The 24,240-nt window shown below is 46.4% G+C and overlaps 1 protein-coding gene across 5 annotated transcripts in view; it reads left to right on the top strand.

Moving 5' to 3' along the window:
• Positions 1 to 24,240, top strand: part of LOC130283871 (uncharacterized) — a 417,906-nt gene that overhangs the window by 162,381 nt on the left and 231,285 nt on the right. For all 5 annotated transcript variants that reach the window (XM_056533499.1, XM_056533498.1, XM_056533496.1 and 2 more), the window contains 6 exons: positions 4,367 to 4,458; positions 5,234 to 5,403; positions 6,944 to 7,103; positions 9,214 to 9,293; positions 19,130 to 19,310; positions 22,063 to 22,218. In XM_056533499.1, the coding sequence (XP_056389474.1) occupies positions 4,367 to 4,458; positions 5,234 to 5,403; positions 6,944 to 7,103; positions 9,214 to 9,293; positions 19,130 to 19,310; positions 22,063 to 22,218 (839 nt within the window). The remainder of the gene's footprint in view (positions 1 to 4,366; positions 4,459 to 5,233; positions 5,404 to 6,943; positions 7,104 to 9,213; positions 9,294 to 19,129; positions 19,311 to 22,062; positions 22,219 to 24,240) is intronic.

The following is a 24,240-nucleotide window of genomic DNA, read 5'->3' as shown; positions in this document are numbered from 1 at the left end:
AAATGCTGATTTATTGTTTAGTTATCAGATTATATACGAATTGTAGTTTTTGCAGACTTAAATGTGGTGACACCCGCATACTGTTAATGGGTGGCCTGACTTGACTTGATTTGTGGGTGAAGTGGTTAAGGCACACACCCGTATCCTGTTTGTGATGCCAAAGTTGTGGTGACCACCGGCGTATGGCGGGACCACGGGGTGTAGCGGTGTAGGTGGTGGGGCCAGATGTTGTTAACCCCTAGTGTTTGTGACGCCAGAGCGGTTTTTGGGTACCGGAACCACACGAACGGTATCTCCGCTATTCCAATGGCTAGGTAGTGAAAGGAGAGTCCACAACCAGTTATGGTTTAACGGAGACTTTACTGACGCCCCTTGACGAAGCGACAAGCAAATAAGCGTTAGAGGTAGGTGAGATATTCCCTGATAGGGTGCATGACTGAATTACTTGCTACCATTCATTGTTTGTTACATTGTCAGCAGGGCCGTTTGAAGGAATTTGGGGGCCCCAAGCAAAATGGACATGGAGGCCCCCCCCCCCTTTGATGTTCACGCACGTCACGCTCTAGGGCCGGCGTCAGGACATAGTAACGCCGGCCCTTGAATTCTGGGAGCGCAACGTGAGCAAACGTCGATACGATGCACATTAGGTGCAGCAGAGTTCCCCCCACATTAGGTGCAGCATAGCTCTCCCCACATTAGGTAGGCAGTGTTCCCCCCACATTAGGCAGGCAGTGTTCCCCCCACATTAGGTGCAGCAGTGTTCCCTACCCATACCCCCTGTCCACCACCCCCCCCGGGCCATTTTTTTTGGTGGGGGTCTGACTGCTGAGACCACCACCGATCATCTCGGCAGAAGTGGTTCTCCAGCTGTTGGAAAGCTAAAACTCCCATCATGTCTGGAGAGCCTCTGGCAATGGGAGTTGAAGTTTTGTAACAGCTGGAAAGACACAGATTGGACACAGTTTTACCCATCATCACTGCAGAACTTAGTGACTACAGCTCTGATGGGACAGTCTGGAGAACACACAATGATATCAGTGACCTGCGTGACGTCTTCTGCCTTGAGTGACATCTTCTCTGTTATCTTTTCTTCTTCATCGGGTCCAGAGACCGGGTCTTCCTCCAGCTCCATCTTCTCTGCAGAGTCTGACATCCAGACATCATTGGCTCCTCACTGTCAGAAGATCCTCATCCTCTGCATGAAGACAGTAATCATTATAACCCTGCCAGAAAGTGTACCCTAAATAAAATCCGGCCCCACACTGTACCCTGAATATAATACTGCTATACACTGTACCCACTAAATATAATCCTGCCACACACTGTACCCTGAACATAATACTGCTGTACACTGTACCCTGAATATAATACTGCCACACACTGTACCAACTAAAATTAATACTGCCACATACTGTACCCTGAATATAATACTGCCACACTGTACCCTGAATATAATACTGCCGCACACTGTATCCTGAATATAATACTGCCACACACTGTATCAACTAAATATAATACTGCCCCACACTGTACCCTGAATATAATACTGCCCCACACTGTACCCTGAATATAATACTGTCACACGCTGTACCCTGAATATAATACTGCCCCACACTGTATCCTAAATAAAATACTGCCCCACACTGTACCCTGAATATAATACTGCTATACACTTAACCCACTAAATATAATCCTGCCACACACTGTACCCTGAACATAATACTGCCACAAACTGTACCCTGAATATAAAACTGCTATACACTGTACCCTGAATATAATACTGCTACACACTGTACCCACTAAACATAATCCTGCCCCACACTGTACCCTGAATATAATACTGCCACACACTGTACCCTGAATATAATACTGCCATACACTGTACCCTGAATATAATACTGCCATACACTGTATCCTGAATATGATACTGCTATACACTGTACCCACTAAATATAATCCTGCCCCACACTGTACCCTGAATATAATACTGCCACACACTGTACCCTGAATATAATACTGCCACACACTGTACCCTGAAAATAATACTGTTATTCACTGTATCCACTAAATAAAATACTGCCCCACACTGTGACCTAAATAAAATACTGCCCCACACTGTACCCTGAATATAATACTGCCATACACTGTACCCTGAATAAAATACTACTATAACCAGGGGGGGGGGGTTATGGAGAGGTGATGAGGAGAGGTGCTCATCACCCCCATAACACCCCTCCCTGCATCTCTTATCACCCCCATAACACCCCCTGCACCTCTCATGACCCCCATAACACCCCCCCTGCACCTCTCATGACCCCCATAACACCCCCCTGCACCTCTCATGACCCCCATAACACCCCCTATAACATTCCCCATAACACCCCTGCACCTCTTATCACCCCATAACACCCCTACTGCACCTCTTATCACCCCCATAACACTCCTACTGAACCTCTTATCACCCTCATAACACCCCCCTGCACCTCTGATCACCCCCATAACACCCCCCTGCACCTCTTACCACCCCCATAACACCCCTACTGCACCTCTTATCACCCTCATAACACCCCTACTGCACCTCTTATCACCCCCATAACACCCCCCCTGCACCTCTTATCACCCTCATAACACCCTCCCTGCACCTCTTATCACCCCCATAACACCCCCCCTGCACCTCTCATCACCCCCATAACACCCCCCCTGCACCTCTTATCACCCCCATAACACCCCCCCTGCACCTCTTATCACCCCCATAACAACCCCCCCCCACACACACACCACCATACAATCCCCCAACCCCCCGGGCCAGTTTACTTACCCTGCCGCAGGATCGTTGCAGAGGCGTGAGTCTTCTGCTGCTCCTGTCACTGCATGAGGAGGATGCTGGAGGTTCGCGTAGGGACGTAAGCAAGGACAGGTCAGGTGATCGGAGTGGACGTGCGTGCCTGCACGGGGCACGTGACGTCTCTACTCCCATCAGCCCCTGACCTGTCCGGTGCCGGCCCTGCGCTTTGTTTCTTAAGAGGCCCGCGCCCTACAAAGGTAATTTAATTGAAATGTGCGGGCCTCCCATAGTGCCCCGTCGCTACTGGATGTGCACCGGCTCTGCTCGGGGCCCCCAGCCAGCTCGGGGCCCCAAGCAATTGCTTGGTTTGCCGGTCTGGTAGCGACGGGCCTGATTGTCAGTCTCTCCCTCCTAGGTTATTGTTTTTGTATTTCAGCTACATGCTTCTCTGTTGCCTCCATCTGTCTATACATTTCATTAATGCTTATCTCCTTATATTAATTCATGCATAGTGAAAGCAGGCTTGAACCATGGAGTTGTACTATTGATTCTAATATTGTAGGACATGCAATTCAGTCTTTCTAGACATATTTTGGATATACTCACCTCGTTTTTCAGTATGTGTAATCTGATCACCTATTCAATTTTTCTGTGATTTTATATATACCATTTTAATATGTTTTTCAATTATGATTGTAATATTTATCTTTGATTTTATAACTTTTTTCCAAATTGTTTTGTGAGAGGAGGCTTTACTGAGTTAAGACAGATGGAATTATCTTCACAGCTAGGCCAGATTCCCAGAGAGGTGGCCAGGAACCCAGAAGGGCCTTGCAGCTTGCTGGGACCGATTAGACTTCTAATATACTTTTCACCTCCCCTATTACTTTTTCAGTGCCACATGCGATGTGGCATACGATTTTGACTTGGACACAGTTCAGACTTGGGGGGAGGACTTGCGGCAACTTGCATATGGCACACACCCGCATATACACACTCCCCGGTAACCCACCAAACCTCCCACCCGTTTCGCCCAGAGGGGCTTTGTCCTGGGGGGGACTGTTGTACTTTGCCTTTCACCCTGCGGATGTCTTTTTTGTATGAAATAGTCGGCACTGTTTTCCGGCTTCCTCTGCATTTTAACCACCTGGTGTGTCTATTATGCTTATACTTGTACTGGTTTTCTGCTTTGCTATTGTCATGATTGCTATGACAGCTTGATGCGGTTTTTCTTACTTGTGACATATGCTTATGGGTGTAAAAATCTTTTACCACAGTCTTAGACTATTAATTTACTTTTTCCTTTTGTCCTCCCTACCTCCCTGGTTCCCACCACCATTTTTGTCCATGTCTCCTTGCAGATTTAAATGTTGTTTAATTTATGAACTAATAAAGTATGATATTTAATTTTACATAGTCCGTTTGGTGGTTTTTCCCTTTATTGCTTCCAAAAAAGCAGACATTAGAAAGCAAATCATAAATGTAAAAAAGACAGAATACTTTACAGGTTGGTTAGCTGCTTGGTCTGATATGTCATGTAGATCCACATCTACTTTAATTTCACATGTTTTATTCTATCAGTTCCCAGTTGTACCTTATGACAGATGATGTTCTGGAAAAAATCAAAAGTCCCAGAGGTCAGGCTGAAAGAAAATCCTGCATGAATGAGGAAGGTAAGGCCACAGATAGACGATCCACGCTGTAAGTCTGTTATACTTAAAGTATAATTCCCCTCGAAATGAATTGTAAAATCAGATAACTGTGAGAAATCCGCCATATATGTCTTTTCATTCTTAAGAAAGGGTAGGAGTCAGAAATAGGCAAAAGCCTGGAAGCTGCAATAGCCCACAAGGGGAGTTTACTGTGGCTCTTTTTGATGGGCTCTCATGTGCACTAAGCGAGCGCCTTTCTAGGAACCTTTTACACAGCTTAATATTCGGACAGGCAGAGCTAGAAGAACAATCACTAGCCTTTACTTTAATCATTATTGCTGCACATTCCTGGTTTGGTCAACCCAACTGTACTATTCCCCCTCCCCCGCCGCACAATCGCCGCCACTGTCGAGGTAGCCAGAACAGTAAATTTTGGTGCGGAAATGCTGTGTATTTTCTGCTGCAGCAAATGTACAGCATTTCAAGTATTGTTAATTTGTTTATAACCTAGATTTTGTTTCTTTTTTAAAGCAGTAATTGTAAATTGACATCAGCTTTTGTATGATTTCCTATAACTGTGTTATTCTGCTGGAGTCTATGAATGCCTGTCAGTGTACAGTCTACAGCATGATCCAAGTATATGGGCCCCAATGCTTCTAGAAATGGCATAGATCATTCATGGAATATACAGTACTTATTCATGAATTGTACATCTCCCAGTGATCTCACCAAAGAGCATTAAACATTATAAAGTATCAAAAAAATAGTTAATTTGTTTGTGCTTTTATTTTCATAGCATCTAAGCTGGTGGGCTGGCAGCCTTGTTTGGAACTGTCTTTCCCTGACGGGGAGTATCTATTGCCGTTCCCTTTATCTGGACCAGGAACAGCATCACTCATATTAAAAAAGCATGACAAGGGGCTGCACCAATATCTCCTTGAAGCTTCCTATAACCAGGTGTCTCAGGTATTGGTATTTATGTATACCAGTAGACAAATAAAACAATTTATTTGCTGTAATGGTGATATCCATTTAAAGGGGTACTCTGCCCCTAGACATCTTATCCCCTATCAAAAGGATAGTGGATAAGATGTCTAATTGCGGGGATCCTGCCACTGTTAACTCCCGCAATCTCTGTGCACACCCGGCATTCATTTAAAACGCTGGGTGAAGGCAGCGGGGGTCTTGACGTCACGGCCACGCCCCTCATGATGTCACACCACGCCCCCGCAATGTAAGTCTATGGGAGGCTGCCACGCCCCTCCCATAGAATTGCATTGAGGAGGTGTAGTGGGACATCATGAGGGGCGTGGTAATGACATCAGGACCACCGCTGTCTGCACCCAGTGTTCGGAACAAAATGTTTCGAGCTCTGGGACAGCGGACTACCCCTTTAACGGAAACTCTGTACTTTTATTCTTATGTCCTATCTACAAGATATGGGATGTGTATAATCATGGGGAGTCCAACTGCTGGGACCCCCCACGATCTCCTGCCTGGCACCTGATGTTCTGAAGATTTTAGTTCGGCTGTACTTGTGTATCTCCAACTCTCCCATAGACAGTGCATGGAGGGAGCGTGTCATTTGGCACGAGGAGAGCCAGTGTTCTAAACACAAATCTTTAGACCACGGGGGCACCGGGCAGGAGATCAGGGTGATGGTGACCATAATTAAGGACCAGATACACAACGGTGTTTTGGCTGCTAAGTGACTTTTGTAATGCATGGATCGGATAAATAAAGTAGTTAAAAGTATTTTAGCTGCACCTGCTAGATCTGTTTGTTGTTCATTCTACTGAGATCAACAAAGGCTCATACTATCCAGTTATAGGAAAAGATTTAATATGTAACATAAGCTGTTATTATGCAGATTGTGCTAATATATATTAGTCTCAAAGCTAAGTTGTGCCCTGGTATGGGCCTATCTACCTGCATGCATGCTCCAAATGATAACAGTGAACCTTAAAGGAGTAGTCCAGTCCTGAAAAACGTATCCCCTATCCTAAGGATAGGGGATAAGTTTCAGATCGCGGGGGGTCCGACCGCAGGGGACTCCTGCGATCTCTTGTACGGGCCCCGGCAGCCCTCGGGAAGGGGGTATGTTGACCACCTCACGAAGCGGCGGCTGACACGCCCCTCAATACAACTCTATGGCAGAGCCGGAGCGCTGCCTTCGGCTATCTCCGGCTCTGCCATAGCGCTGTATTGAGGGGGTGTCTCAGCCGCCGCTTCGTGCTATGGTCAACATACCCCCTTCCCGAGGGCTGCAGGGGCCCGTACAAGAGATCGCGGGAGGCCCCAGAGGTCGGACCTACCGCGATCTGAAACTTATCCCCTATCTTTAGGATAGGGGATACGTTCTTCAGGACTGGACTACTCCTTTAACACAGACCAGTCCATGGTATCCATTATTCTTGTAGGAAGAGGCAGATGAGGCTTTACAGCTGCACATGCGTAGATAGAGTGTTAAATAAAGATGACTTTTTTTCATCTGTTCTTTTTCCAGAATGATGGTTGGTTGCCGAATGAATCCACTTTGCACTTTTTCCTGGGAACTCCAAAATCTGAGATTAAAAGGGATGTTGGTATTGACCTATATTATAACATACCGCTTAGGAAATTCAGGTTGAAGCTTTTACATCCAAAAAAGAAGGTTCAGTTGGATGGTAAGTTATGTGGAACTACAGTTAGCATATTTCTCACAACAAAACATTGTATATCTTACATCTAAAGGTGGTTAGATACATCAGCATTAATATTCAGGTATATGCACATTTTACTAGATACTAGCGTTTGTATCTAAGGCCATGTGTTGGTTTACTGTATGTGTTGAAAAAGTCTCCAGCAAATACAATAAATGTTAATCCTCCTTATCTAATAGAGGCCAGATGAGTACATTTTGAGCTGTTTGGTGGTAACATTGGAGCTGCCTTTTTTTCTTTTTGTACTGTACAGAATTGCATATTAGCAAGAAATAGAACTCAGTTTAGATCTTTATTTAGACCATATGTACAGTACAATCACAGGTCATTCAGGAAAGCTAACACCGACATGTTTCGGGTGGGTGACACCATTAATCAGGGCATAATGTTTGGCTGTTTCACCTTATAAATAGGTTATTCTGTAGTCTATCACATTACATCCAATAATCTTTTAAGATTGAATTTAATTAGATTAAAAAATTTAAATATGCATGTCACTACTATTGATATACAGTGTTGAGCGGCATAGGCCATATTCGAATTCGCGAATATTCGCGAATATATGGACGAATATTCGTCATATATTCGCGAATATTCGCATATTCGTTATATTCTCGTTTTATTTTCGCATATGCGAAATTTCGCGTATGCGAAAATCAACATATGTGAATATTAGCATATACAAAATTAACATACGCGAAAATTCGCATATGCGAAGATTAGCATATGCAAATTTTCGTATATGCGAATTTTCGCACGCCAGTCTCACACAGTAGTATTACAGCCTTCTTTACACCACACAAGCTGGAAGCAGAGAGGGGTGATCACTGTGATGTGTACTGTGAAAAAAAAAATATGAATATTCGTAATTACGAATATATAGCGCTATATTCGCGGAATTCGCGAATATGCGATATTCGCGAATAATATTCGAATTGCGAATATTCGTGAGCAACACTATTGATATATTACCATGTCTAGTAGCCTACCAACCGTCAATAGATGTGAAGTACATATTTAACTTTATACTTGTATCAGCCAATTTCATGGGATTTTTTGGATAAAGTATGATTGGCTGTTTTGCAGCTCACAGAGAGACAGACTGTTTCATGTGGCACAGAACACTTCATCTAGTCCCTAAGGGCAGGGGTGTAGCTATAGAGGTAGTAGTCACACCGGGGCCCTGGTGCCTAAGGGGGCCCCAGAGGAAATCTGCCCCATAAGAGAGCAGTACAATAATTGGCATATGGGGCCCTGTAGCAGATTTTGCATCAGGGCCCTGAAGCTACAAGCTACGACTCTACCTAGGAGGTTAGCTCAAAGGCTAGAGAATGTGTGCTGTGTGACACAAAACAGTCTGTCTCCCTGTAAGCTGTGTTCTCATGACCATATGACCCATTAAATGATTGCTGCAAAGAAAGTTCCCTTGTGCTTAGTGTCACAGTTCTTCCCTATTTCGTGGATTATTTGTGTGGACTGTTTGCCTTAACTTTTATGTACTACTGAGCACAGCATTGGGGTGGTGAGTCTGTTTCAGTGTGCAAGAAGCATGATCCAAGCTGGATATTGGGGAAGTGCAGGTGTTGTTTCTGTCTGCTCTGCTGTAAGTCATTTAAAGTAACTATGTCTTCCATGAAGTAGAATTGCTAGCCTTACTTGTAGGGTGATCTCCTCCTGCAAGCATGCAGTCAAAGGAGGTAGAGTAGTTTTTTTTTTTATTAGTAAACTCCATCTGCAACATCTAAGAAGATTTGGATTTTAGATATTACAAATTTGAAGTAATGGGGGTCACAGACATATCCCCAGCAAAATATGCTGAAGCCATCGTCACAAATTTGTTGTGAAAAGTTCTTCTGTTGTTGCTTCTTGTAGAATCTTTCCTTTTTGTCAGAAGGGTTCCATCTTATCACTCAGATAAGGGTTCCACCTTATCAATCAGTAGAATGAACTTTAAAGAATATAAAAAATAAAATGAAGTATGATATATTTTTCACTAAAACTGTCATTTATGTATATTTGCATTACATGAGAGACTTGCGGTATCTAAAATTGATTCCTTTTATATTTTGCGCAGGACGCATTGACTCATCAAGAAATTCAAGAAATGGACATTTAGAGTTAATATTGGATGACAGAGAGATCTATTACATTAAGGTATTTCATCATGTTTATCATATAACTAAAAGATACTGTTACGCCGAGCGCTCCGGGTCCCCGCTCCTCCCCGGAGCGCTCGCTTCTCTCTCGCTACCGCAGCGCTCCGGGCAGCTCCACTGACCCGGTGCGCTGCGATACCGTCTCCAGCCGGGATGCGATTCGCGATGCGGGTAGCGCCCGCTCGCGATGCGCATCCCGGCTCCCGTACCTGACTCGCTCTCCGTCTGTCCTGTCCCGGCGCGCGCGGCCCCGCTCCCTAGGGCGCGCGCGCGCCGGGTCTCTGCGATTTAAAGGGCTACTGCGCCGCTGATTGGCGCAGTGGTTCCAATTAGTGTGTTCACCTGTGCACTCCCTATTTATACCTCACTTCCCCTTCACTCCCTCGCCGGATCTTGTTGCCATTGTGCCAGTGAAAGCGTTTCCTTGTGTGTTCCTAGCCTGTGTTCCAGACCTCCTGCCGTTGCCCCCGACTACGATCCTTGCTGCCTGCCCCGACCTTCTGCTACGTCCGACCTTGCTTCTGTCTACTCCCTTGTACCGCGCCTATCTTCAGCAGTCAGAGAGGTTGAGCCGTTGCTAGTGGATACGACCTGGTCACTACCGCCGCAGCAAGACCATCCCGCTTTGCGGCGGGCTCTGGTGAAAACCAGTAGTGACTTAGAACCGATCCACTAGCACGGTCCACGCCAATCCCTCTCTGGCACAGAGGATCCACTACCTGCCAGCCGGCATCGTGACAGTAGATCCGGCCATGGATCCCGCTGAAGTTCCTCTGCCAGTTGTCGCCGACCTCACCACGGTGGTCGCCCAGCAGTCACAACAGATAGCGCAACAAGGCCAACAGCTGTCTCAACTGACCGTGATGCTACAGCAGCTACTACCACAGCTTCAGCAATCATCTCCTCCGCCAGCTCCTGCACCTCCTCCGCAGCGAGTGGCCGCTTCTGGTCTACGACTATCCTTGCCGGATAAATTTGATGGGGACTCTAAATTCTGCCGTGGCTTTCTTTCCCAATGTTCCCTGCACTTGGAGATGATGTCGGACCAGTTTCCTACTGAAAGGTCTAAGGTGGCTTTCGTAGTCAGCCTTCTGTCTGGAAAAGCTCTGTCATGGGCCACACCGCTCTGGGACCGCAATGATCCCGTCACTGCCTCTATACACTCCTTCTTCTCGGAAATTCGAAGTGTCTTTGAGGAACCTGCCCGAGCCTCTTCTGCTGAGACTGCCCTGTTGAACCTGGTCCAGGGTAATTCTTCCGTTGGCGAGTACGCCGTACAATTCCGTACTCTTGCTTCTGAATTATCCTGGAATAATGAGGCCCTCTGCGCGACCTTTAAAAAAGGCCTATCCAGCAACATTAAAGATGTTCTGGCCGCACGAGAAATCCCTGCTAACCTACATGAACTCATCCATCTTGCCACTCGCATTGACATGCGTTTTTCCGAAAGGCGTCAGGAGCTCCGCCAGGATATGGACTTTGTTCGCACAAGGCGTTTTTTCTCCCCGGCTCCTCTCTCCTCTGGTCCCCTGCAATCCGTTCCTGTGCCTCCCGCCGTGGAGGCTATGCAGGTCGACCGGTCTCGCCTGACACCTCAAGAGAGGACACGACGCCGCATGGAGAATCTCTGCCTGTACTGTGCCAGTACCGAACACTTCCTGAAGGATTGTCCTATTCGTCCTCCCCGCCTGGAAAGACGTACGCTGACTCCGCACAAAGGTGAGACAGTCCTTGATGTCTACTCTGCTTCTCCACGTCTTACTGTGCCTGTGCGGATATCTGCCTCTGCCTTCTCCTTCTCTACTATGGCCTTCTTGGATTCCGGATCTGCAGGAAATTTTATTTTGGCCTCTCTCGTCAACAGGTTCAACATCCCAGTGACCAGTCTCGCCAGACCCCTCTATATCAATTGTGTAAACAATGAAAGATTGGACTGTACCATACGTTTCCGCACGGAGCCCCTTCTAATGTGCATCGGACCTCATCACGAGAAGATTGAATTTTTGGTCCTCCCCAATTGCACTTCCGAAATCCTCCTTGGACTACCCTGGCTTCAACTCCATTCCCCAACCCTGGATTGGTCCACTGGGGAGATCAAGAGTTGGGGGCCCTTTTGTTTCAAGGACTGCTTAAAACCGGTTCCCAGTACCCCTTGCCGTGACTCTGTGGTTCCCCCTGTAACCGGTCTCCCTAAGGCCTATATGGACTTTGCGGATGTTTTTTGCAAAAAACAAGCTGAGACTCTACCTCCTCACGGGCCTTATGATTGTCCTATTGACCTCCTCCCGGGCACTACTCCACCCCGGGGCAGAATCTATCCTCTGTCCGCCCCAGAGACTCTTGCTATGTCGGAGTACATCCAGGAAAATTTAAAAAAAGGCTTTATCCGTAAATCCTCCTCTCCTGTCGGAGCCGGATTTTTCTTTGTGTCCAAAAAAGATGGCTCTCTACGTCCTTGCATTGACTACCGCGGTCTTAATAAAATCACGGTAAAGAACCGCTACCCCCTACCCCTCATCTCTGAACTCTTTGATCGCCTCCAAGGTGCCCACATCTTTACCAAACTGGACTTAAGAGGTGCTTATAATCTCATCCGCATCAGAGAGGGGGATGAATGGAAAACGGCATTTAACACTAGAGATGGACACTTTGAGTATCTGGTCATGCCCTTTGGCCTGTGCAACGCCCCTGCCGTCTTCCAAGACTTTGTTAATGAAATTTTTCGTGATCTCTTATACTCCTGTGTTGTTGTATATCTGGACGATATCCTGATTTTTTCTGCCAATCTAGAAGAACACCGCCAGCATGTCCGTATGGTTCTTCAGAGACTTCGTGACAATCAACTTTATGCCAAGATAGAGAAATGTCTGTTTGAATGCCAATCTCTTCCTTTCCTAGGATACTTGGTCTCTGGCCAGGGACTACAAATGGATCCAGACAAACTCTCTGCCGTCTTAGATTGGCCACGCCCCTCCGGACTCCGTGCTATCCAACGTTTTTTGGGGTTCGCCAATTATTACAGGCAATTTATTCCACATTTTTCTACCGTTGTGGCCCCTATCGTGGCTTTAACCAAAAAAAATGCCAATCCCAAGTCTTGGCCTCCTCAAGCGGAAGACGCCTTTAAACGGCTCAAGTCTGCCTTTTCTTCGGCTCTCGTGCTCTCCAGACCTGACCCATCTAAACCCTTCCTATTGGAGGTTGATGCCTCCTCTGTAGGAGCTGGAGCGGTCCTTCTACAAAAAAATTCTTCCGGGCATGCTGTTACTTGTGGTTTTTTTTCTAGGACCTTCTCTCCGGCGGAGAGGAACTACTCCATCGGGGATCGAGAGCTTCTAGCCATTAAATTAGCACTTGAGGAATGGAGGCATCTGCTGGAGGGATCAAGATTTCCAGTTATTATTTACACCGATCACAAGAACCTCTCCTATCTCCAGTCTGCCCAACGGCTGAATCCTCGCCAGGCCAGGTGGTCTCTGTTCTTTGCCCGATTTAATTTTGAAATTCACTTTCGGCCTGCCGATAAGAACATTAGGGCCGATGCTCTCTCTCGTTCTTCGGATGCCTCGGAAGTTGAACTCTCTCCGCAACACATCATTCCTCCTGACTGCCTGATTTCCACTTCTCCAGCCTCCATCAGGCAAACTCCTCCAGGAAAGACCTTCGTCTCTCCACGCCAACGCCTCGGAATCCTCAAATGGGGTCACTCCTCCCATCTCGCAGGTCATGCAGGCATCAAGAAATCTGTGCAACTCATCTCTCGCTTCTATTGGTGGCCGACTCTGGAGACGGATGTCGTGGACTTTGTGCGAGCCTGCACTGTCTGTGCCCGGGATAAGACTCCTCGCCAGAAGCCCGCTGGTTTTCTTCATCCTCTGCCTGTCCCCGAACAGCCTTGGTCTCTGATTGGTATGGATTTTATTACAGACCTACCCCCATCCCGTGGCAACACTGTTGTTTGGGTGGTCGTTGATCGATTCTCCAAGATGGCACATTTCATCCCTCTTCCTGGTCTTCCTTCAGCGCCTCAGTTGGCTAAACAATTTTTTGTACACATTTTTCGTCTTCACGGGTTGCCCACACAGATAGTCTCGGATAGAGGCGTCCAATTCGTGTCAAAATTCTGGAGGGCTCTCTGTAAACAACTCAAGATTAAATTAAACTTTTCTTCTGCATATCATCCTCAATCCAATGGACAAGTAGAAAGAATTAACCAGGTCTTGGGTGATTATTTACGACATTTTGTTTCCTCCCGCCAGGATGATTGGGCAGATCTTCTACCATGGGCCGAATTCTCGTATAACTTTAGAGTCTCTGAATCTTCCTCCAAATCCCCATTTTTCGTGGTGTACGGCCGTCACCCTCTTCCCCCCCTCCCTACTCCCTTGCCCTCTGGTTTGCCCGCTGTAGATGAAGTGACTCGTGATCTTTCCACCATATGGAAAGAGACCCAAGATTCTCTTTTACAGGCTTCATCTCGCATGAAAAAGTTTGCCGATAAGAAAAGAAGAGCTCCCCCCATTTTTGCTCCAGGAGACAAGGTATGGCTCTCCGCTAAATATGTCCGCTTTCGTGTCCCCAGTTACAAACTGGGTCCACGCTATCTTGGTCCTTTCAAAGTCTTGTGCCAAATTAATCCTGTCTCTTACAAACTTCTTCTTCCTCCTTCTCTCCGTATTCCTAATGCCTTTCATGTCTCTCTTCTTAAACCACTCATCATCAACCGTTTCTCTCCCAAATTAGTTTCTCCCACTCCTGTCTCCGGTTCTTCTGACGTCTTCTCAGTGAAAGAGATACTGGCCTCCAAGACGGTCAGAGGAAAAAGGTTCTTTTTGGTGGATTGGGAGGGCTGTGGACCTGAAGAGAGATCCTGGGAACCTGAGGACAACATCCTAGACAAAAGTCTGCTCCTCAGGTTCTCAGGCTCTAAGAAGAGGGGGAGACCCAAGGGGGGGGGGTACTGTTACGCCGAGCGCTCCGGGTCCCCGCTCCTCCCCGGAGCGCTCGCTTCTCTCTCGCTACCGCAGCGCTCCGGGCAGCTCCACTGACCCGGTGCGCTGCGATACCGTCTCCAGCCGGGATGCGATTCGCGATGCGGGTAGCGCCCACTCGCGATGCGCATCCCGGCTCCCGTACCTGACTCGCTCTCCGTCTGTCCTGTCCCGGCGCGCGCGGCCCCGCTCCCTAGGGCGCGCGCGCCGGGTCTCTGCGATTTAAAGGGCCACTGCGCCCCTGATTGGCGCAGTGGTTCCAATTAGTGTGTTCACCTGTGCACTCCCTATTTATACCTCACTTCCCCTTCACTCCCTCGCCGGATCTTGTTGCCATTGTGCCAGTGAAAGCGTTTCCTTGTGTGTTCCTAGCCTGTGTTCCAGACCTCCTGCCGTTGCCCCCGACTACGATCCTTGCTGCCTGCCCCGACCTTCTGCTACGTCCGACCTTGCTTCTGTCTACTCCCTTGTACCGCGCCTATCTTCAGCAGTCAGAGAGGTTGAGCCGTTGCTAGTGGATACGACCTGGTCACTACCGCCGCAGCAAGACCATCCCGCTTTGCGGCGGGCTCTGGTGAAAACCAGTAGTGACTTAGAACCGATCCACTAGCACGGTCCACGCCAATCCCTCTCTGGCACAGAGGATCCACTACCTGCCAGCCGGCATCGTGACAGATACTGCATGGGTTAGATAGGGAAGCAGTTTTCACTAGTGAAAATCCCATTAAAGTCTCTAGGAATAATATTACCAACTGTCACGATGCCGGCTGGCAGGTAGTGGATCCTCTGTGCCAGAGAGGGATTGGCGAGGACCGCGCTAGTGGACCGGTTCTAAGTCACTACTGGTTTTCACCAGAGCCCGCCGCAAAGCGGGATGGTCTTGCTGCGGCGGTAGTGACCAGGTCGTATCCACTAGCAACGGCTCACCTCTCTGACTGCTGATGATAGGCGAGGTACAAGGGAGTAGACAGAAGCAAGGTCGGACGTAGCAGAAGGTCGGGGGCAGGCGGCAAGGTTCGTAGTCAGGGTGGATAGCAGAAGTTCTGGTACACAGGCTTTAGACACACAAAACGCTTTCACTAGGCACAAGGGCAACAAGATCCGGCAAGGGAGTGCATGGGAGGAGGTCAGATATAGTCAGGGACCAGGTGGAAGCCAATTAAGCTAATTGGGCCAGGCACCAATCATTGGTGCACTGGCCCTTTAAGTCTCAGGGAGCTGGCGCGCGCGCGCCCTAGAGAGCGGAGCCGCGCGCGCCAGCACATGACAGCAGGGGACGGGAACGGGTAAGTGACCTGGGATGCGACTCGCGAGCGGGCGCGTCCCGCTGTGCGAATCGCATCCCCAACGGCCGTGACAGTGCAGCGCTCCCGGTCAGCGGGACTGACCGGGGAGCTGCAGGGAGAAAGACGCCGTGAGCGCTCCGGGGAGGAGCGGGGACCCGGAGCGCTAGGCGTAACAGTACCCCCCCCCTTAGGTCTCCCCTTTTTTTTGTCCGGTGACTGCCTCCCCTGGGATGAGGACACCGGGAAGGAATGGATGGTTTCCTCAATGGCAGGCAGTACAGCAGGAGTGGGAATGGGGAGGGAGGGCAGAGGGCGAGGCCTGGCACGGGGCAGTGTGACACCAGGACGAGGGCCAAGAGGAGGCACCGAGGCTTGCCTGAGTGGACTGGGAGGGGGGGAGAGGCATTTTCTGTGGCAGGCAGAGTCCCTAACGACCTTAGGGGGACCGGATACAGGAGGAACCACAGGGTCACGGCAGGGAGTACTGGGAACCGGTTTAAGGCAGTCCTTGGAACAAGAGGGACCCCAACTCTTGATCTCCCCAGTGGACCAGTCCAGGGTTGGGGAATGGTGTAGAAGCCAGGGTAGTCCAAGGAGAATTTCGGAAGTGCAATTGGGAAGGACCAAAAATTCAATTTTCTCGTGATGAGGTCCGATGCACATTAGGAGGGGCTCCGTGCGGTAACGCACGGTGCAATCCAACCTGGCTCCGTTGACCGCGGAAATGTGGAGTGGCTTGACAAGACGGGTCGCCGGAATGCGGAATTTATTCACCAAGGACTCCCGAATAAAATTCCCAGAGGCACCAGAGTCCAGGCAGGCCACGGCTGAGAGGGAAGAGCTGGCTGAAGTAGAAATCCGTACAGGCACCGTGAGACGTGGAGAAGCCGACTTAGCATCAAGAGACGCCACACCCACGAGAGCTGGGTGCGAGCGTGCGTTTCCCAGACGTGGAGGACGGATAGGGCAATCCACCAAAAAATGTTCGGTACTGGCACAGTACAGACAAAGATTCTCTTCCTTACGGCGATTCCTCTCTTCCAGGGTCAGGCGAGACCGATCCACTTGCATGGCTTCCTCGGCGGGAGGCCTAGGCGCAGATTGCAGTGGAGACTGTGGGAGAGGTGTCCAGAGATCTAAGTCTTTTTCCTGGCGGAGCTCTTGATGTCTCTCAGAAAAACGCATGTCAATGCGAGTGGCTAGATGAATGAGTTCATGCAGGTTAGCAGGAGTTTCTCGTGCGGCCAGAACATCTTTAATGTTGCTGGATAGGCCTTTTTTAAAGGTCGCGCAGAGGGCCTCATTATTCCAGGATAGTTCAGAAGCAAGGGTACGGAATTGTATGGCGTACTCGCCAACGGAAGAATTACCCTGGACCAGGTTCAGCAGGGCAGTCTCAGCAGAAGAGGCTCGGGCAGGTTCCTCAAAGACACTTCGAATTTCCGAGAAGAAGGAGTGTATAGAGGCAGTGACGGGGTCATTGCGGTCCCAGAGCGGTGTGGCCCATGACAGAGCTTTTCCAGACAGAAGGCTGACTACGAAAGCCACCTTAGACCTTTCAGTAGGAAACTGGTCCGACATCATCTCCAAGTGCAGGGAACATTGAGAAAGAAAGCCACGGCAAAACTTAGAGTCCCCATTAAATTTGTCCGGCAAGGACAGGCGGAGGCTAGGAGTGGCCACTCGCTGCGGAAGGGGTGCAGGAGCTGGCGGAGGAGATGATTGCTGCTGAAGTTGCGACTGAAGTTGGTGCACAATGGTGGACATTTCCGACAGCTGGTGGGTTAGATGGGCGATCTGTCGGGATTGCTGGGCGACCACCGTGGTGATATCAGAGATATAAGGCAGAGGGACCTCAGCGGGATCCATGGCCGGATCTACTGTCACGATGCCGGCTGGCAGGTAGTGGATCCTCTGTGCCAGAGAGGGATTGGCGAGGACCGCGCTAGTGGACCGGTTCTAAGTCACTACTGGTTTTCACCAGAGCCCGCCGCAAAGCGGGATGGTCTTGCTGCGGCGGTAGTGACCAGGTCGTATCCACTAGCAACGGCTCACCTCTCTGACTGCTGATGATAGGCGAGGTACAAGGGAGTAGACAGAAGCAAGGTCGGACGTAGCAGAAGGTCGGGGGCAGGCGGCAAGGTTCGTAGTCAGGGTGGATAGCAGAAGTTCTGGTACACAGGCTTTAGACACACAAAACGCTTTCACTAGGCACAAGGGCAACAAGATCCGGCAAGGGAGTGCATGGGAGGAGGTCAGATATAGTCAGGGACCAGGTGGAAGCCAATTAAGCTAATTGGGCCAGGCACCAATCATTGGTGCACTGGCCCTTTAAGTCTCAGGGAGCTGGCGCGCGCGCGCCCTAGAGAGCGGGGCCGCGCGCGCCAGCACATGACAGCAGGGGACGGGAATGGGTAAGTGACCTGGGATGCGACTCGCGAGCGGGCGTGTCCCGCTGTGCGAATCGCATCCCCAACGGCCGTGACAGTGCAGCGCTCCCGGTCAGCGGGACTGACCGGGGAGCTGCAGGGAGAAAGACGCCGTGAGCGCTCCGGGGAGGAGCGGGGACCCGGAGCGCTAGGCGTAACACCAACTATCTTTGGATGATGCTTACCTTTACTTTAGTTTAATAGCATGCCTGCCTATTAGCTCACAACTATGATTAGTGATTTAGACTCAGCTGCATGGACTGAAGGAAGTCTAAAAGTGCCTAAAGTTTACAGAATCCTCCACTGCTGGTGGGTTTGACAGACTGTCTAAAGTGTATGTTGGAGAGAAGGGTCCCGGCTTAGGCTTTGCTCCTCCCCTGGCTTATGTGAATATATTAAAAGCGCCGCACAAGTTGTGTTGGAAGTCAGAGCAAGACTTGCTGATTTACATTACAGAGGGGGGTACTGTGGTGACTGAGATAGAGTTTAGGACGCCAGGGTAATGTTAACCTCCACTTTCCAAGGATAAGCAGCTTCCTGTGCAAAGCACTGGGGCAATAAAAACCACAGATGCAGGGTGACAGAAACAACTTTTACTAAAAGACAAATGGGGATATGATGCGATAGCTGCAGATACAGTGACTTAATTTAAGTAGCAAGGGATAAACATAAGGCTATCCTTCATATAATGGTTCTTATCTTCATATAATGGTTCTTATCTATGTTTCTATGTAATAGGCCTCCTAGCCGTATTGAGGCAGATTTTCCTCTTAAAGGGTACTTGAAAGGGTAAATTAAACATTTATATTGTATTCGTAGGATTTGGGAGTTTATTGAAAGTGCAGAACAAATAGCCCTTGGCCAACTTTTCATTAGACTGTATTAGGCTTGAGAGTCTGAGCTATCTCATTAGGGTCATGTCCAGGACCCCTAATAGTTAATTCTAATATCAACGTCATATACTGGATAATGTTAGTTATATAAGGTTAAACTGAAGTCTTGGATGCCATTTCTGGCCATTTTATAAACATATAACAAGGGGGTTATGCATTACTATTCTTAAAACTGAGCAGTCGGTGTGTCAGTAATAAATAATTTCAGGAATGAATGTGTCCATGTCTGTTGCAGGGAATGACAGATTTGCAGACAGTGGGTGGAGAACAGCGATATTCTGCTTTGGCAGAACTAAAGTTAAGCAAGAATGGCAGCCCCATCATACTCTCAGGAAACATCACTAAACAACTTGGGAAGAAGATGGCATTTTCTGCATCGCTGAATAACTTATTCAAGGAAACAGCCTTTGTAACAGGTTTGGAATTGTCCTTGGTCTATTAGAATTATGTTATATTTAAATGTAGTAACAATATATATGTACATACATGCACTCCTTGAGTTGGTGGCCTGACTGATGGTGTTTGGATGCCCTTGGTAGTCATGTGCAAAAAAGAAAGCCAGATGCAGGTGTAACTTGCAAACAACTCACAGTTCATGTTACTGGTAATCAAAAAATCATCCAAAATGGACACACAGGTGTTGTGCAGGAATACCGGCTGGCTTACTTGTGGATGGAGCAGGGTTATCCAAAGTGTGTATCTTTTGCCATGGTCCCACAAGCTGGCCCTTTTTTGCTCTAGCCCTTGTTCTCTAACCCTATAGTTTTCTCTCTGATGCAGGTTATAAACTGCATTGTTTACATTGTTTCTGTAGTAGTTTCTAAATCACTGCTCAGAGGAAGAAAATACATCTATTTGTCTCATTAGTACTGCAGGTTCCGGGGTGTAGATGTGAATATTCATGATCTGGAAGTGACACTGCATTACATCTGGCCAGAAGTCCACTTTAGTCCTGGTTTGATGCTATGGGCTCCTTGCTCAGCTTCTTCCCATAGGCTGGACTTCTACTTTCTTATATTCTCCTGCACTTTACAGTAGATTAGGACTATGCATGGATTGTGTCCTGAAATGACTTCTTAGCAGGAACTGATTTTGACCGGCTGTCCTGGACTGCACTCCTCTCCCAACCTCTCACATGAAGACTGGACTGCCTTTCTCTCAGCAGAGAGGTTGTTCTAAAACCCTAATCTCTTCCTCTCACTGAAGAAGCTCAAGTATAGCAAGTTCTTTCCTCTCTTCTGGATTTTATGTAGCTGTGTGAATATGTTTGTATAGGTAACCCTTGCAGTATTCTCAGTCTTGCTTGGCACAAAAGTTTGAATCACAGTTCAGTGGCCATTATACAGTATAAGCCATTATAATCACAGTGCACTTCAGTGTAAAACAATATGAAACCATAATCATAAGGCTCATATGAAAATAATATCCAACATACAACATAGCAGGTAAATGTCAACTACAGTTGTGCTTGAATGTTTGTGATCTGCTTATATTTGAGGTAGAACTACATCAGATTTTCACACAAGTCCTAAAAATAAAGAGAAGCTAATCAAACAAATAGTCAATAATATTAGACTTAGTCATTTATTTAGAGAGGAAATTGATTTAATATCACAAATCTGTGAGTGACAAAAATATGTAAACATTTGCTGTAAGTAGCTGATATGACCTTCTGGTGCAGCAATGACTTAGATTAAAATAGTAAACAATAAATAAATCTTTTAGTCAGGCTCGCTGGCTTGGAGACATTTTAGCCCATTACTACATGTAAAGCTTCGACTCCGTTATGGTGGTGAGTTTCCTCCCATAAACGCTCACTTCAGGTCCTTCTTCAGAATATCTGTTGGATTAAGATCAGGACTTTGACTTGGCCATCCCAAACTTTGATGTTAATCTTCTTTAACCATTTTTTGGTTAAACGACTTGTGTGAATGAGGTCATTGTCTTCTTGCATGATCCAGGTGCTCTGAAGATTCGGTTTACAGACATATGTCCTGCCATTTGCCTTTAGAATTTGCTGGTATAAGTTGGAATTCATTGTTCAAACAATGATGACAAGCTATCCTGGCCCAGATACAGAAAAAACAGACCTAAAGATTGATACTACCACCACCATGTTTTACAGATAGTATAAGGATTTTATGCAGGAATGCACTTCCTTATGAAAACATAGGACTTCACATTTAAGCCAAAAAGCTCTATTTTGGTCTCATCTGTCAACAAGACATTGTTCCAATAGCTTTCTTGCTTTTCCAGGTGATCTATAGCAAACTACAGACAGGCAGCAATGTTCTTTTTGGAGAACAGCAGCTTTCTCCTTGCTGTCCTGCTATGCACACCATTGTTCTTCAGTCTCATCATGATGGTGGACTCATGAACATTAACATCTAATGTAAAAGAGGCCTGTATGACCATGTGGACTATCATACTCCTTGCTCTTGGCGTGATCATTTTTTGTTGACGACTGCTGGAGAGGGTAATAATAGTCTTGAATTTCCTCCATTTGAACACAATCTGCCTGAGGGTGCATGCATACCACGTTTTTGCAATACAGTTCCCGTATCAGGTTTTTGATGAAAAACGGATTTCTCAAAACCTGACTAAACTGTATAAAAACGTGTGTACAAATGTTAACCCATATACAGTTGAAAACCGTATACGGTTTGAAAAATGATGTCCGGTTGCATCCATTTTTTAAGAAAAAAAACGTATACATGTTTAACTTTTCACTCCATTTTGAATAAGGTTTCACTTGTTTGATTGAAATTCCAAGAAAAAAAAACTGTGCAAAGTCAAAAACCGTATGGTGAAAACCGTATGGAACTGTACACACATGCAGTTCTGTACGGTTCCCAATGACTCCCATGTTAAAAAAAAACGTATACGGTTTAATACAGTTTTTCACCCGGACCAAAAAACGTGGTAGACATATGGTTTACAATGTTAAGTCAATGCATACATTTTTCTATACAGTTCCATACGGTTTTTAACTTGAAACCGTATATAGGAACTGTATAGCAAAAACATGATGTGCATGCACCCTAACTGTGGAATAGTGGAGTCCAAACTCGAGTTTTACTAAATTAACTCATTTACATTTTGTCATTACATTCCAAGAATTTTTTTCCAAGAATCATTTTTTGCTTCTTTTTTTCTTTCCCAATATAGTTTTAGTTGACAAGAAATCTGATGAAAAAATGAAACAATACTCACTAGAGAGTGAAGCGTATGTTCCAGGAGTATTTGGGTCATATGGTATTGGACTTCTGCAACACCGTGGAAGTATATGGTCAAATGCCATGAGAGTCAAGTATGGACTTTTAGGTTGGTTGAACATTTTATGCAAATGGTTGTTCTTGATTCTTTGCTCATGACAAAGGCTACTAAAAAATAGGCAAATCCAGATGTATTTTGCAGCCATTTTTGGGTTTTGCTGGTTTCCTCTCTGTAATGAAGAATTTCCCATAGTTCTTTTAGTTGTTTGTGGCTTTCAATCATTCTATACTTCCTGTAATGGAAACAAGTTCTACATGTACTGACAAATAGATATGTGTATTCACAGCAACCAATCTACAGGATAAAGAATGGGGAAAGGACAGATGGTGTATGTTGTTTCAGCCTAGATCTCTATGCCACTGTAGAAATGAGATGTCTACAGGGGTAGGAAACTTAATGAAACGGCAGTGACAAACACAAGTACTGAATATACCCGGTATCATCATCTCATCAACAATCAACAAATTATTGGATGTACCAGATGCCCATTGAGTCTTGAGGCTATGTTCACACATTACACCTACTTTGTGGTACCATTGCAGTTTTGCAGCAATTTTCCATAATTGTGGAAAAACTGCTGTAGTTTGACAGTGATTTTGGAAAATGGTGGCAAAACTATGATGGTGCCACAACACATCTGCAATATGGGAAAACAACCAACAGTATGTCCCTTAGATTGTTTTCCTCCAATAGGTTATATAATCACAGAGTCCCCCTTTATGAAAAGAATCCCTTAGTTAATAGAGCATATGGACTATGATTGACCCGATGGGAGAACACCTTTAAGGGACAAAAAATCTAAATGAAAAGCATCTGGAATATTAGGTGCTTGCATCAGGCTTCTCAGTAGGTGCTTGGGACTAATTTTTCATTCCACAAATGGCTGCTTTAAATGGAATTTTTCATAGATTACATTACTTCATGCTCATATATTCACCGCATAGTTCGTGGTCCTTGGCACAAGTGCTGCTTTATAACGTTCTTTTATCGTTTATCTTGTGCTTGGCTTGTTCTCTGGAATCATTAGCTGTATTTTATAACCTCAGTCTGCAGCCAGATTCAGCTGTGGTTCAGGGGGATCAGTGCTGTCAAATCAGCTCTTGCAACACAATTTTGATTCATTTTCGTCTCAGGTTCATAACCCTCGATGACGTTCCAGAGGGCACTTTCCTTGAAATTAAGATACAATTGAATGCAGATCTCATTCATTTACATTTTCCTAAGAGTTTGCTAAAACTACATGACTGTTGTGCAATAAAGCTGTTAAGGTGACCTCCCCATGTTCCCATATTTCCATTTTATGTAAATAAGTGGTAAATCAATCCAATTCCAGCTCCTTCGGTTCGCATTTACTTCAAAACCTTTAATATTTTACTATCAATTTTTAAGACCTTCTTTTCAATTTTTAGTGGCAAATACACATTTTGTTCTAAAACCAGAGTTGCTCATGGAAAGTATTATTTCTAGAGTCCTCCAAACTGTTTCATCAAAAGCAATGCGAGCTTGCTGCTAATAATCCGCTGCCTGAAAATGTGAACGGGCCATTCATAGTAACACAGACTAAAGTCAGTGAGTGACACGTAATAATCTCTACACACTGCATGTGTCATTGCAGCACAAATTTGACCAATATAGCTATAGAGTTAGCAAACTATTGGCTAAGTAATGGACATCTCTGCATCTATACTGGAAACTAGCTTTACAGAATTTTTTTTAAAATTTTACTGTCAGAGCTTAGCATTCAAGAGCAATGAAACAAATAGTCTGAAATATGAATCTGCCATTCTCATTACATTTTCAGGAAGGGGTGTTCAATATTTGTAAATAGAACTGAGCAAAATTTGTCTTGGGTTAAATTTGGTGAATTAAACAACAAAAACCCCCAGGAGGCACCAGGGCAATAAAATATAACAACAACTTTTGGGGAAAACACCCAAAGGGGTACCCTAAACTAGATCCCTCCCAATTAAAATCTAACTTTTATTGATTACTATTAAAATATGAATAATTGAGGTGCAGTTATCAATGTGTCCACTAGATGTAGGGACCACACAGTGATTAAAACCACAG

The sequence above is a fragment of the Hyla sarda genome, chromosome 8 (assembly GCF_029499605.1).
Source record: "Hyla sarda isolate aHylSar1 chromosome 8, aHylSar1.hap1, whole genome shotgun sequence".
In the NCBI taxonomy this organism is placed as follows: domain Eukaryota; kingdom Metazoa; phylum Chordata; class Amphibia; order Anura; family Hylidae; genus Hyla; species Hyla sarda.
The sequence above is the reverse complement of the archived record's forward strand: the minus strand, read 5'-3'. Positions and strand labels throughout refer to the sequence as shown.